The sequence below is a fragment of the Lepisma saccharinum genome, chromosome 10 (assembly GCF_977018435.1).
Source record: "Lepisma saccharinum chromosome 10, izLepSacc3.1, whole genome shotgun sequence".
NCBI lineage: Eukaryota > Metazoa > Arthropoda > Insecta > Zygentoma > Lepismatidae > Lepisma > Lepisma saccharinum.
In genome coordinates this window covers 14,802,896-14,819,638 of record NC_139238.1, presented here as the reverse complement: position 1 = coordinate 14,819,638, position 16,743 = coordinate 14,802,896, and the positions used below count along the sequence as shown (strand labels likewise).

Sequence of the window (16,743 nt, the reverse complement as noted above, 5' to 3'; positions counted from 1 at the left end):
TATCAATAAATGACAAAATAGCTGCAATTGTTGTATTATGTATACATTTTTGTTTATTTTTTGCTTTATACTAATATAAATCAACTAGCTAGATTTCATAGTTATATTGCGATCTTGTTTTACTTTCATTGTTTGCATATTGTTATTACTGGTGTAGACCTGTTAATGATCTCTTGAGACAGAGAGGGAGAAAGCATTCAATTCTCACAACCACACTACTTTGTGTGTTTTTTCGATATTATCCTTATTAAAGTACATATTGAAGTCAAAACTAATAGCTTATATTTTGTCGTTATAACAAAAACTCCCCTGGGGTGGGGAGGATTTTTGAGGACAAGATCGCTGGTGGGGAGAAACCACCCTTTCCCCCCAGGATTTCGCAACCTGAATTTATTTCTTTAAATATCATTAATATATATATGGGAAGGGTTTAACGGGCCCAAAACCATCTCATTGGTTCAGTAAACGTTTTGCACTAATTGTACAATAAGAAATGACCAACATCTCAAAATTGGCCAAAACACTGTATTGGTTCAAAACGTTGTGAGAGTTAAACATTGTACACACACACAAAAGTAGTACAGTAGTTAAAAAATATTAACTTATATTCTTATGGTAAATATAATTAATGTACCAATATTTAAATCCAAATTGTTTACAGAGAGAATGTTATTGGTTGTATTTCAAAAGTATTTCTTGATAATAAATAAATAGGAATTAAATTATAACTATTAAAATCGTACCATCCTTACACTGTTAAGTTGAACCACACCAATAATTTCTCTCTATATATATACGCCCTTGTTAACATTGAATAGTAGCTTACCTGACTGCTTTATTTGGAAATAATGTAGAAATTGTCTTGCAGATGCTCCTGCTGGCGTGTGGCTGAAGAACACTGGTAACGTTGCCTGTTTTCATGAAAAGAAAAAGAAAATTCACAGCACTCCTGGACAAAGTTATCAGGGAAGTAAGGTAAGAATTTACAGAGACAGATATAAGAATAGATTTTTATCTGAGAAATCTTTGAATACCTGTGAAATATCTGTATGAACTTGCATGTACACTCTGTCTCGGGTATCTGTGGACCAAGGCCGCGCATAACGGTAGAGAAGGGGAGAAAGCGAGTGGGCTCTCGAGTCACTACTTGCGCAGAGGACATATTTTCTTTCGCTTGCTCCATGCAAGATTCTTTTATGAATTTTTATTGAAATACTAGCTAATTACCCGGCGTTGCTCGGGTATTTATTTATCCCAATCTTGTATTAGACAGGAAAATAATGAATTCTAACTATAATGTTAAATGTAACTAATTTTAAATGTGATCGTGAATGTCACCAATTAGCTTAGCGACTCCGAAAACTATGGTTTCGACACTAATCTAGGTCATTTGTGGCATTTAATTTTTCACCCCCTCTTACCCCCCCCCCCCGGGCCGATAGGTGATGAACTTGGAGTTGAACGGCATTGGGAGTCACGAAAACGATGGATTCCATTCGCAACACAGCCTGAATGTTAGACAACCCGAGAAACACTGTCGTTGTGCGGATTGCATAGTCACAGATATCTGTCTGTGCGGAATTTATATTTTTACGTCACCCCTTCCCACCCGCCCCTAGGGGTACCAGGACTGTCTTATCCCCACAGTATTTATTTCCAGGTTGCAAGAGATACGTTTACCAAGTTTGGTTGAAATCGCTCCAGGCGTTCGAGAGTTATTGCTGAACAAACATACACATATACATACATTTTTATATAAAGATAGATTTTACTATCTGATAAGTGATAACATATACACATTTGCATACCCCAAAAAAACGTACTTCCCAAGATGAAATCACAAACATTATTATTATTACAAGTCGAAGTGTACTGATTTTTTAAAAGAAATCTGGTGACTTGCCCTTAAGCTAAGTTTTAGAAATGAAAAGATTAGGAATATTCATGATGGCTTACCATGTCCAATTCATCAGGATCGTAACCAAATAAAAGGTACATTATGTTGGTGCATATTTCTTTCGTCGGGGACCGGCTTTCACAGATACATTTCCCCACGATGTCGTTTATTTTTGAATTCGGGAAAATTTCCGTGTATCCAGTTAGCTCACTCAGTACCTACAAGGAAAGAAAAGTTTTGAATTACGAAACAATAACATCACATGAAAGTGTACTAAAGCTAAAGCCAAAGACGATGGAGTGATATTTACAAGATGAAAATTACCACATTCATGTAACGCATGTGTTCCTAGTCCATCTGAACCTTTATCTACACATCAGGCTGAATGCTGGAAGCAAGTGGGTGGACAGCACAATGAACATATCAACCACCACATTGAGGATTAAGGTTACACGAAAATGAAGCATGCCAACCCGTTTCTCTTAAAATTCTAGCCCATTTTCATATGTCACATGTCCCCCTTTACATTTAAGAAACTTAAGTTAGATCCAAGATGGCGGACTTCAAGATGGCAGCCATGTTGGTCATATACCCATACTTATGGACAAGAAAGTAGTGTATATTAGTCGTTTCAACGCAGTACTTAGTAGGTATGCCTTTTTTTTATCAATCGAATATCACTTTTTGACATATTTTGACAATTTTTTGTCGATGTTTTAGCGTTTAGCGATGTTTTAGTACAAATTTTCACCATACTCATTTTTTTTCCACTCGTACTTGGTAGGTATATTATGATCTTACGTGATACAACTTAACCTATCCTTTTTTTACGATTATTTAATTTTTTTTACGATCCTAAGTGATATAACTTAACCTATCATTTTTTTTATTTATGCACTGTTTGAACGTTATTATTTGAGGATCATATTTTGTAGGTATTTTTTTTTTATCAATCGAATATAAGTTTTTGACATATTTTGACAATTTTTTGTCGATGTTTTAGCGTTTAGCGATGTTTTAGTACAAATTTTCACTGCACTCATTTTTTCCATTTATACTTGGTAGGTATATCACGATCTTACGTGATACAACTTAACCTATCTTTTTTTTACGATTTTTTAATTTTTTTTACGATCCTAAGTGATATAACTTAACCTATCGTGGAACTCGCAAACACCCACTCTACAAAAATTCTACTATATGATCTTTCACTGGCTAAGCTAACCTACAAATAGGAATTGGCAGCACTGACTTATAAACCCACTGGGTCTTCTTGGCATGTTTTTTCATGATGTGTTGCCAGGCTATTGGACATCTTGGCGTATACAATGTATATATTTTGAGAGGGGGGTTATAGCTTTTTATGCTGTACGAATACTAAAAACTTGACAGTGACAACCAACAGAGTAGGTAAACCTACATCCAGGAACTGGCAACACTAGTTTCTGACAGTGAATTTGAAATAAAATATTAAACAAAATACATGAGTAAGCACTGTGATTACAAATAGTACCAGTGTTATGCCCCCAACTCCAACTGGGCAACTGGGGGAAATAATTGTACAACAATTTGTACCTAATTGTACAATACTTGTACCTAATTGTACAACATATACACAGACATAAAAGAGAGAGCCTTCCTGTAACTTACCTCATGTACAATTTATATGTTTTTACAACTGTGAAAAGAAAGCATATGTGTTCTGTATGCACATATTCATTCTTATTTTTCGAAGTTGAATGGAAGCACGTGTTTTTACGCTCTTGTAATACTGACCTTGCCCCAGTGATTTTAAATTGCTTCCATCCGCTTTTTTTTCTGTGTTATTTCCGCATGCACGCAACATTCGCTTTCAATAGTTTAATGAAATACAGAAGGAGTGTTAGTATAGCAGGCTCCGAGTTTACAATTTATTAAATTAAACAATAATTTATGTAAGAATATACTTGTACTTACCGAACACAAAATAATAAAAGCACATGTGAATTTTTGCGTGTGTTCATGTTATATGACGACTGAGTAAAAAAATAATGTTGACTCCCCGAAAGATAAAAGTTCCCGGTTCGATATCAGATGCATGCAAATTTTATGTTTTGCTCTCCAAAATCTTGATTTTTATGTTTGTGCTATTTGTCATACAGCAGAGGAGAAGAGGGGAGAGGGCAGGGGAGGGGGTACTATTAGCGCCATCTATTAGCAAACAATAGAAATAAAAAGTAGCGTCAAACTTTTTCAACACCCAAAAATTTTAAACGTCCTCGCGTAGTAATACGATCTAGCTGAAGATGTTTGAAGGAGTACTCTTAGTCGACGAAGCTAATTGCTAGGGCCCATATATTGCTAAAATGTTCTTTGATTTGCATATTTCTCATACCGCCATATGTTGTTCTAGTTGACTTCTTCCAAAAAAATGCTAATTAGCGAGAGTTAATTAAGCAAGGCAAGTAAAAGAAGCAAATAGGACAATATGTGGTGGCGTGAGAATATGTAAAAATTCGATTCAGAGGTGGATCGAATTAAAATTGGGGGATATTTTGCATTTTTTCCCTATAATGTACAAAACATTTACCGTACATAATCTTTTCCATTTACAACAGTATAAAATAAGAGGAATGTGTGACAATATCCATATTAATTAGGAAGGTATGTTGTATGCTAGGTTAGCTAATTGTGTCTTCTACAACTTTACTGTATAGAGGAAAGATGGAAAAAGAGAGCTCTACAAAAACTAACGCTCTTAACAATATTGTACGCCCCGTGAAAATTATATATAAATAAGGCATAAGCGTATTATCTGCTTTCATGTCAGATTTTCCCGACCTGTGAGCTGTAGTGTTTAGGTGACAAGCGACGCGCTCAAATATAATACTGTTGACAATATTGAACGCCCCGTGAAAATTATATATAAATAAGGCATAAACGTATTATCTGCTTTCATGTCAGATTTTGCCGACCTGTGAGCTGTAGTGTTTAGGCGACAAGCGACCTGCTGAAATATAATACTGTTGACAATATTGTACGCCCCGTGAAAATTATATATAAATAAGGCATAAGCGTATTATCTGCTTTCATGTCAGATTTTCCCGACCTGTGAGCTGTAGTGTTTAGGCGACAAGCGACTTGCTCAAATATAATACTGTTGACAATATTGTACGCCCCGTGAAAATTATATATAAATAAGGCATAAGCGTATTATCTGCTTTCATGTCAGATTTTCCCGACCTGTGAGCTGTAGTGTTTAGGCGACAAGCGACCTGCTCAAATATAATACTGTTGACAATATTGTACGCCCCGTGAAAATTATATATAAATAAGGCATAAGCGTATTATCTGCTTTCATGTCAGATTTTCCCGACCTGTGAGCTGTAGTGTTTAGGCGACAAGCGACCTGCTTAAATATAATACTGTTGACAATATTGTACGTATATTGTATTGTATAGGAGACTAGAAGCATATAATTTGGCGAAAAAAACCCAAATAAGGTCATAGAAAATAGTTAAAAAAAAGTGAGCAATTATATTTTGCATTGCACAGCATTGGATATTAAATAACATACCCCCAAAAAATCTCTGCATTATGCGTTCTGTAAAAAATTGCCCTACGTACCAAACTGCTGTGTCAAGTAAACATTTTCAAAAGCACTGTCGTACTTGTGTGCCGGGAAAGCGAATATGTGCGACCAAACTGTGCTCTAAGTGTGGAAAAGATATTTCTATTGCCAACTTCAAGTTGTTTTTTTGACACGTATATATATTATTATTTTTTTAACAGAGGAAGAAAGTCCGTGCTTCGGAAAACGCGATGATGTGCGTAATAATATCTTCCGTCTCCTGCTTAGACTTGTACCAATCTACTGTGTACCGTCTTCTTCCCTGCCTTGCCTCGTCCAGTTCGTCCAACCTCTTGTTCAATTTTTCCCCTGCAGCCGAAAGCAGAATGTTGAGATTACCGCACCTCAGGCCACCGATCTCCCGAAGATGGTCCTTGAGAACTATTTCACAAGGGATGCGAAATTCCGGCGTTGTTCTTGCTATGATTACAAGTTTCCCTACATCCTTACAATCTCTGTTTACTACGTGTTTAAATATTTTACATAGTAGCTCGGGCGGCAAATCAGTTATACGAGACATGTTGTTATTATTATTATTTTTCACTCTATGTTATTTATATACCCTACCCCAATTTTTGTTTCGTGTTCATGGCGATGGTGGTAGAGTGCCACACACGTAAATTTGCCGTTGCGTAGAAACGAATTTTTGTTTCGTCTCCCTCTCTCTTAGCATCATGTGTTCTACCCTGCTCGATAATTTTTGCTATTGTTGCCATATTGTCATTCCATTTCTGGACATACTCGTGCAAACATTATTGAAAACAATTGAATAGTGCTCCAGCTCGCGGTTCGGTAGGGACGCTAATGTGGCAATATAGCACGGCGTAGTGCTCGCTTTTTTTATGCAGTGCATGTTTATTGGCTAGCTAGTAACTAGTGTTGCCAACTGTAATAATAAAACACTATTTCTGTCATGGAAGGGGAAAAGGCAGGTAAAGTGGCGGTGAGTTTTGTTGGATTGGAAGCACCATATTTTTATTTTATACTAAGTATTTGACCGGTTTGACGTTGTGTGCGTGTATTGCGTGTGTGTATGTAAAAGTGTGTGTTTGCTAATGAACGTTAAATTCCATAATGCCTCCAGTTCTGTCGAAGTTGAAATCAAAAACCTTGCATAGCCAAGCTTGGGAAATTCTAAGCAACGTGCACGAGTTCATGAAGGAGGAAGCCAGTCATGGTGTTAGCATCCTAATAAAGCATTTTGGCAAGAGAGCAGCGAACAGCAGCAACAAATTGTTCATATTTTATAATTTTGGAATTATTCAAAATAAATAAATTATGTAGCTCCAACATCATTTCAACTCTGGCTCCGATACGTGTTCTTGTAGAAATTGCATAGAGGAGGCTGTTATTTTTGCTGCTTAATGCGATACATATTGTTTTCTGTGTTAAAATTGCCATGCTTTGATGGGTGATAAGCCTATTGAAAACTGTGATCGAGCGAGATATTTTTTTGCGCTGAATAGTATTGAAATAGCATAAGAAGTCTCATTATTTATTTTATATTTTGATGTTTTAGTTAGGAATATATTGATTTTCAATTTTCTGTTGCTGCGTAATGACCAGGGGGTCGAAATAGAGCGACATCTGCCGCCACCTCCCAGGGAGGCAAAATGACTAGCGCCGGCCCTGGTTCATAACAAAAGAAAAAAGCCGCGCAGCTTATCGTCTAGTGGCAGTATATGTACTTGTTATTGTTGTGGAAGCCGACATTCTTTGTAAATGTACAACAAAGGCAACCGACTGTCGCCGATCTTAGAGAGGAAATAATAATACTGCTTCAGGAGGAGTGTTATGGTGCAATTGTAGCGGTTTAACACGTTGGCATGTTATTATCTGCTGTTGCAGTTCCATACCAGTGTATACGGGTTTTGGAAGTGAAAAGTTAGAATGCCACCAGTGCATTAATGCAATGAAAAATAATATATATATTTTTTTATTTTGTTTGAAATCACTCAAATAAGGAATCGTATGAAGAAGTCTTCTTTGCAGCATTTTTGGTAATTTTACTTATGTGCTAGTTCATATTTTGCGAATTTTTAGTCCATATGTATGTAGCTACATACAAAGTCACTTGTTAGTACATATTAATCCTAGTCCTGGTGTAATGCATGACGTTTAAAACTCAACGTTAGATAGACCTGAATTCTCTAATTTTATTGTTGTACGTAACAGCTGCGCATCGGCGCACTGCAGCGATTTTTCTATCTGCTCTATTAGCAACACTGCTTTTTTAGTTGTTTCGCGCATCGCACGGCGGAATTATCTGCGCTGGACTCTACCCAGTGCGGCGACCCGTTCACCTAGCGATGCGTCTCTGCTCACGAACCTTTCGAAAGCTGCGTGCTCTAACTTTCTGTCTGCTTCGTGACGTGCATCCAGATCCGTCTGCGTGGTGTTGTAAGCGATGTTGTGATTTTTGCATGCGGCGTCCAACGGATTTACACCCTTGTCCCCTCTCTCCAATTTTTTCTCGAGTTTGGTACCCGGTCTGCAGTACTGGTAGCCAGGTAAATGCATCTCAAAAGGTAACTGTACGATGGTCTGGACATTGCAACGTTCGCCTCGGAAATAAAACCACTCGACGATTGTCGTGAAAATTCAGTCGTTGTGTTCGACGACGCCATCCTGGAAAATCAAAATGAAATTCGCAATTTTTTTCACGCAAGGTCGTCACAAAAAAATGGATTGCTTCTACCTAGCTCAAACGTTTTCCAAAATTCTAAAACAGTTAGTACGCGACAACGCTAATTTTATATGTTTGTTTCGTCAAGATCACACTAACCTCAAGCACGCGTACGATGACTACGTAGGCGGAGACATGAACTACAATCAATTTTCGGGACGCTGCTGCTCTACTTGCTGGAGCGGTGACGATTTCGGATTCGCGACGATCGACATGACGAGGAAACCCAACGACGGAAAATATAGAAACAAAATCAACGACTTTCTAAACGTTGCAACGTTGTGAGAAACGACGTTTATTTATATACGTATATAAATAAACGTCGTTTCTCACAACGTTGCAACGTTTAGAAAGTCGTTGATTTTGTTTCTATATTTTCCGTCGTTGGGTTTCCTCGTCATGTCGATCGTCGCGAATCCGAAATCGTCACCGCTCCAGCAAGTAGAGCAGCAGCGTCCCGAAAATTGATTGTAGTTCATGTCTCCGCCTACGTAGTCATCGTACGCGTGCTTGAGGTTAGTGTGATCTTGACGAAACAAACATATAAAATTAGCGTTGTCGCGTACTAACTGTTTTAGAATTTTGGAAAACGTTTGAGCTAGGTAGAAGCAATCCATTTTTTTGTGACGACCTTGCGTGAAAAAAATTGCGAATTTCATTTTGATTTTCCAGGATGGCGTCGTCGAACACAACGACTGAATTTTCACGACAATCGTCGAGTGGTTTTATTTCCGAGGCGAACGTTGCAATGTCCAGACCATCGTACAGTTACCTTTTGAGATGCATTTACCTGGCTACCAGTACTGCAGACCGGGTACCAAACTCGAGAAAAAATTGGAGAGAGGGGACAAGGGTGTAAATCCGTTGGACGCCGCATGCAAAAATCACAACATCGCTTACAACACCACGCAGACGGATCTGGATGCACGTCACGAAGCAGACAGAAAGTTAGAGCACGCAGCTTTCGAAAGGTTCGTGAGCAGAGACGCATCGCTAGGTGAACGGGTCGCCGCACTGGGTAGAGTCCAGCGCAGATAATTCCGCCGTGCGATGCGCGAAACAACTAAAAAAGCAGTGTTGCTAATAGAGCAGATAGAAAAATCGCTGCAGTGCGCCGATGCGCAGCTGTTACGTACAACAATAAAATTAGAGAATTCAGGTCTATCTAACGTTGAGTTTTAAACGTCATGCATTACACCAGGACTAGGATTAATATGTACTAACAAGTGACTTTGTATGTAGCTACATACATATGGACTAAAAATTCGCAAAATATGAACTAGCACATAAGTAAAATTACCAAAAATGCTGCAAAGAAGACTTCTTCATACGATTCCTTATTTGAGTGATTTCAAACAAAATAAAAAAATATATATATTATTTTTCATTGCATTAATGCACTGGTGGCATTCTAACTTTTCACTTCCAAAACCCGTATACACTGGTATGGAACTGCAACAGCAGATAATAACATGCCAACGTGTTAAACCGCTACAATTGCACCATAACACTCCTCCTGAAGCAGTATTATTATTTCCTCTCTAAGATCGGCGACAGTCGGTTGCCTTTGTTGTACATTTACAAAGAATGTCGGCTTCCACAACAATAACAAGTACATATACTGCCACTAGACGATAAGCTGCGCGGCTTTTTTCTTTTGTTATGAACCAGGGCCGGCGCTAGTCATTTTGCCTCCCTGGGAGGTGGCGGCAGATGTCGCTCTATTTCGACCCCCTGGTCATTACGCAGCAACAGAAAATTGAAAATCAATATATTCCTAACTAAAACATCAAAATATAAAATAAATAATGAGACTTCTTATGCTATTTCAATACTATTCAGCGCAAAAAAATATCTCGCTCGATCACAGTTTTCAATAGGCTTATCACCCATCAAAGCATGGCAATTTTAACACAGAAAACAATATGTATCGCATTAAGCAGCAAAAATAACAGCCTCCTCTATGCAATTTCTACAAGAACACGTATCGGAGCCAGAGTTGAAATGATGTTGGAGCTACATAATTTATTTATTTTGAATAATTCCAAAATTATAAAATATGAACAATTTGTTGCTGCTGTTCGCTGCTCTCTTGCCAAAATGCTTTATTAGGATGCTAACACCATGACTGGCTTCCTCCTTCATGAACTCGTGCACGTTGCTTAGAATTTCCCAAGCTTGGCTATGCAAGGTTTTTGATTTCAACTTCGACAGAACTGGAGGCATTATGGAATTTAACGTTCATTAGCAAACACACACTTTTACATACACACACGCAATACACGCACACAACGTCAAACCGGTCAAATACTTAGTATAAAATAAAAATATGGTGCTTCCAATCCAACAAAACTCACCGCCACTTTACCTGCCTTTTCCCCTTCCATGACAGAAATAGTGTTTTATTATTACAGTTGGCAACACTAGTTACTAGCTAGCCAATAAACATGCACTGCATAAAAAAAGCGAGCACTACGCCGTGCTATATTGCCACATTAGCGTCCCTACCGAACCGCGAGCTGGAGCACTATTCAATTGTTTTCAATAATGTTTGCACGAGTATGTCCAGAAATGGAATGACAATATGGCAACAATAGCAAAAATTATCGAGCAGGGTAGAACACATGATGCTAAGAGAGAGGGAGACGAAACAAAAATTCGTTTCTACGCAACGGCAAATTTACGTGTGTGGCACTCTACCACCATCGCCATGAACACGAAACAAAAATTGGGGTAGGGTATATAAATAACATAGAGTGAAAAATAATAATAATAACAACATGTCTCGTATAACTGATTTGCCGCCCGAGCTACTATGTAAAATATTTAAACACGTAGTAAACAGAGATTGTAAGGATGTAGGGAAACTTGTAATCATAGCAAGAACAACGCCGGAATTTCGCATCCCTTGTGAAATAGTTCTCAAGGACTATCTTCGGGAGATCGGTGGCCTGAGGTGCGGTAATCTCAACATTCTGCTTTCGGCTGCAGGGGAAAAATTGAACAAGAGGTTGGACGAACTGGACGAGGCAAGGCAGGGAAGAAGACGGTACACAGTAGATTGGTACAAGTCTAAGCAGGAGACGGAAGATATTATTACGCACATCATCGCGTTTTCCGAAGCACGGACTTTCTTCCTCTGTTAAAAAAATAATAATATATATACGTGTCAAAAAAACAACTTGAAGTTGGCAATAGAAATATCTTTTCCACACTTAGAGCACAGTTTGGTCGCACATATTCGCTTTCCCGGCACACAAGTACGACAGTGCTTTTGAAAATGTTTACTTGACACAGCAGTTTGGTACGTAGGGCAATTTTTTACAGAACGCATAATGCAGAGATTTTTTGGGGGTATGTTATTTAATATCCAATGCTGTGCAATGCAAAATATAATTGCTCACTTTTTTTTAACTATTTTCTATGACCTTATTTGGGTTTTTTTCGCCAAATTATATGCTTCTAGTCTCCTATACAATACAATATACGTACAATATTGTCAACAGTATTATATTTAAGCAGGTCGCTTGTCGCCTAAACACTACAGCTCACAGGTCGGGAAAATCTGACATGAAAGCAGATAATACGCTTATGCCTTATTTATATATAATTTTCACGGGGCGTACAATATTGTCAACAGTATTATATTTGAGCAGGTCGCTTGTCGCCTAAACACTACAGCTCACAGGTCGGGAAAATCTGACATGAAAGCAGATAATACGCTTATGCCTTATTTATATATAATTTTCACGGGGCGTACAATATTGTCAACAGTATTATATTTGAGCAAGTCGCTTGTCGCCTAAACACTACAGCTCACAGGTCGGGAAAATCTGACATGAAAGCAGATAATACGCTTATGCCTTATTTATATATAATTTTCACGGGGCGTACAATATTGTCAACAGTATTATATTTCAGCAGGTCGCTTGTCGCCTAAACACTACAGCTCACAGGTCGGGAAAATCTGACATAAAAGCAGATAATACGCTTATGCCTTATTTATATATAATTTTCACGGGGCGTACAATATTGTCAACAGTATTATATTTCAGCAGGTCGCTTGTCGCCTAAACACTACAGCTCACAGGTCGGGAAAATCTGACATGAAAGCAGATAATACGCTTATGCCTTATTTATATATAATTTTCACGGGGCGTACAATATTGTTAAGAGCGTTAGTTTTTGTAGAGCTCTCTTTTTCCATCTTTCCTCTATACAGTAAAGTTGTAGAAGACACAATTAGCTAACCTAGCATACAACATACCTTCCTAATTAATATGGATATTGTCACACATTCCTCTTATTTTATACTGTTGTAAATGGAAAAGATTATGTACGGTAAATGTTTTGTACATTATAGGGAAAAAATGCAAAATATCCCCCAATTTTAATTCGATCCACCTCTGAATCGAATTTTTACATATTCTCACGCCACCACATATTGTCCTATTTGCTTCTTTTACTTGCCTTGCTTAATTAACTCTCGCTAATTAGCATTTTTTTGGAAGAAGTCAACTAGAACAACATATGGCGGTATGAGAAATATGCAAATCAAAGAACATTTTAGCAATATATGGGCCCTAGCAATTAGCTTCGTCGACTAAGAGTACTCCTTCAAACATCTTCAGCTAGATCGTATTACTACGCGAGGACGTTTAAAATTTTTGGGTGTTGAAAAAGTTTGACGCTACTTTTTATTTCTATTGTTTGCTAATAGATGGCGCTAATAGTACCCCCTCCCCTGCCCTCTCCCCTCTTCTCCTCTGCTGTATGACAAATAGCACAAACATAAAAATCAAGATTTTGGAGAGCAAAACATAAAATTTGCATGCATCTGATATCGAACCGGGAACTTTTATCTTTCGGGGAGTCAACATTATTTTTTTACTCAGTCGTCATATAACATGAACACACGCAAAAATTCACATGTGCTTTTATTATTTTGTGTTCGGTAAGTACAAGTATATTCTTACATAAATTATTGTTTAATTTAATAAATTGTAAACTCGGAGCCTGCTATACTAACACTCCTTCTGTATTTCATTAAACTATTGAAAGCGAATGTTGCGTGCATGCGGAAATAACACAGAAAAAAAAGCGGATGGAAGCAATTTAAAATCACTGGGGCAAGGTCAGTATTACGAGAGCGTAAAAAAACATGTGCTTCCATTCAACTTCGAAAAATAAGAATGAATGTGTGCATACAGAACACATATGCTTTCTTTTCACAGTTGTAAAAACATATAAATTGTACATGAGGTAAGTTACAGGAAGGCTCTCTCTTTTATGTCTGTGTATATGTTGTACAATTAGGTACAAGTTGTTGTACAATTAGGTACAAATTGTTGTACAATTATTTCCCCCAGTTGTCCAGTTGGAGTTGGGGGCATAACACTGGTACTATTTGTAATCACAGTGCTTACTCATGTATTTTGTTTAATATTTTATTTCAAATTCACTGTCAGAAACTAGTGTTGTTAGTTTCTGCATGTAGGTTTATTTACTCTGTTGGTTGTCACTGTCAAGTTTTTAGTATTCGTACAGCATAAAAAGCTATAACCCCCCTCTCAAAATATATACATTGTATACGCCAAGATGTCCAATAGCCTGGCAACACATCATGAAAAAACATGCCAAGAAGACCCAGTGGGTTTATAAGTCAGTGCTGCCAATTCCTATTTGTAGGTTAGCTTAGCCAGTGAAAGATCATATAGTAGAATTTTTGTAGAGTGGGTGTTTGCGAGTTCCACGATGCCTTGCCCGAGGATACTCTATGCAGTGTCATCCTGATTGCAGAGAAGTCCTTCGCCTACGACGTGAAGAACGAAAGGGTGACGGAACAGTTTTAAAATTCATAAAAAATTGCCACATACTAAAAATCAACATCCAACACATTTTAGGTTATATAAAATTTGTGAAAACCTTATAATACTGAAATATTAAAACAAACAGAGTCCCTTGTAGGTTAGTTCGGTGCGTAAATAAAAAAATGATAGGTTAAGTTATATCACTTAGGATCGTAAAAAAAAGATAGGTTAAGTTGTATCACGTAAGATCGTGATATACCTACCAAGTATAAATGGAAAAAATGAGTGCAGTGAAAATTTGTACTAAAACATCGCTAAACGCTAAAACATCGACAAAAAATTGTCAAAATATGTCAAAAACTTATATTCGATTGATAAAAAAAAAATACCTACAAAATATGATCCTCAAATAATAACGTTCAAACAGTGCATAAATAAAAAAAATGATAGGTTAAGTTATATCACTTAGGATCGTAAAAAAAATTAAATAATCGTAAAAAAAGGATAGGTTAAGTTGTATCACGTAAGATCATAATATACCTACCAAGTACGAGTGGAAAAAAAATGAGTATGGTGAAAATTTGTACTAAAACATCGCTAAACGCTAAAACATCGACAAAAAATTGTCAAAATATGTCAAAAAGTGATATTCGATTGATAAAAAAAAGGCATACCTACTAAGTACTGCGTTGAAACGACTAATATACACTACTCAAGAACTTTTTCTCCCGGTTATTATTTTTCAGTCTCTCTTCTTTCTGTCCGTGCTTTGTGGAGTTACATTGTGTATGTAAAAAATGTTTCTATGGTAGTGTAAAAAGTAAAATTGCAGCTTCCGATCGGCGCGCCTCCTATCGGTTCGTGAACGAAACTCGCCATTAACCAAATTCATTCACTGCTTCAGCAAATTTCCACTAGCCTCCCCGTTGGCGTAGTGGTAACGTCGTCGCCTTGTAATCAAGGGGTTCGATACTCGGTGGAGGCTCATAGTGGTTCGGAAACCACCATTGAACACAAATTCAATGAATCAACTCAATCAAGTTTCAACTTAATTTAACTTGTTTAGATTAACGACGACAATATAAATGAATGCAGAACGATGAAAAATCCATGCTTTACGCAGGATTTGAACCCAGTACCCAGAGATTTCGTAGAAGCAGTACACCAACCATTCTGTCACAGAGGAGATTCACTCACCTCTAACTTCCTGCTGTACTTGGCGAGCCTGAAGACTGGAGTGATGGAATGTTCCAGTTTGGTGACCGGTGCGAGGAGGACGGCAACCTTGATTTTGCTGTTGTACTCTGGCCTCTCGGACAACAACACGATGAGGGAAGTCGATCCCATCGAGAAGCCGATGTAGTGAAGTTGACTTTTGCGAGTGTGGTCCAGCACATAGTCCACCAGAGCCGGAACGTCGTATATCCCAACTTCATGCCAGCTGGAAAGAACAGTTGCGAATTGTTAGTGACGCTTCATTGGGTAGAGGAAAAGGTCTAAATATTGGCCCCCTTTTTATGTTGTCATTTTCGGAGGGAAATAATTAATATATCAAGCACCTGCCTTTAAATATGAAATATATAATTAAATGTAATAGCATGTTAAAATATAGAAGGTCTCCATTTCTTTTTATAAAAAGCAATTTCCAAAAAATGGTAAAAATGATGTATTTCAAAATTGTGGTCTAAATATGGGCTACTAGTGGCAATATCACAAAAAGCAATAAAAATTTAAAAAAAACAGTCATTTATCTCTAAAACGTTATAAAATTCATATTTATGAATAATCTGTTGCTTTGAAAATCAAGCGGAATGGGAAAAATCGAAATTAAGAAAAACATCAAAATATTTATTGAAAATGTGATCTCAACATAAGACCTCATGTCATAGCCCATATTTAGATCATCACGCTATTTTTCTTCTTCAATTTATTTTCGCTCTCTGTGGTACAGTGTCTCTCAAAAGTTTTAGGACAACGACATTTTAAACTAGGCAACCCAATTTACACAAGGCGTTGTTGGGTTGCATGTAGAGTTAGGCTCAATTTCAGGGTTGCCAAATGCACAATAGATATTTATAAAATACGCGAAAGAAATAAAAACAAGGAATTTTGTATAAAATTATTAAAAATATCACTATTATATCGCAAGTGACAAAATTCTTTCTGAAAGAAAAAAAAATGTTTTCTAGTATTTCATCGCTGATGAGGTGAGAGAAAACGAAAGGTGACAAAGGAGAGGAGAAAGAAAAAGCGAAAGGAGAAGAGGAAAAGTAGAGGAGAGAAGAAAGAGAGGATAGACGAGGAGAGGAGATGTAGTGAAGAGAATGGAAAAAGATTCTAGAAGAGATGAGGAAAATGGAGCAAATAAGGGAGAAGAAGAGACGAGAAGAGGGGAGTGGAGAGTAAAGTAAAGGAGAGAAAAAGAGAAGAACGAAAAGAAGAGGAGAAGAGTGCAGCGGAGTCGGAAATCTAAGACAGGAGATACGAGGAGTGGAGATGAGTGGGATGGAGATAAGATGCGAGAAAAGTAGGGAAGGCGATATGAGATAAAAGCAGAGTGAACAGAAGGAGGGGAGAGGATAAGGAGAAGAAAAGAACAGAAGGGACTGAAGAGTAGAGGTAGTTGCAGAAAATATCGTCTCAGCGTCAAGAATTGATGCATTGTTCAAATTATCGACATGAAACATTCAATAACATTTTGAAATGCATTGGAGAATGTATTAGATCGGTTCGGAATGCC

General features: G+C 37.4%; 1 protein-coding gene across 1 annotated transcript in view; it reads right to left on the bottom strand.

Annotated features, from left to right (window-relative positions):
• The window catches only part of LOC145994477 (lipase 3-like), a 43,232-nt gene that overhangs the window by 13,684 nt on the left and 12,805 nt on the right, over window positions 1–16,743 (bottom strand). Inside the window, exons 4-6 of the mRNA XM_083130611.1 lie at window positions 15,201–15,444; window positions 1,957–2,115; window positions 827–911 (exon numbers count right to left, since the gene is read on the bottom strand). Coding sequence (XP_082986737.1) covers window positions 827–911; window positions 1,957–2,115; window positions 15,201–15,444 — 488 coding nt within the window. The remainder of the gene's footprint in view (window positions 1–826; window positions 912–1,956; window positions 2,116–15,200; window positions 15,445–16,743) is intronic.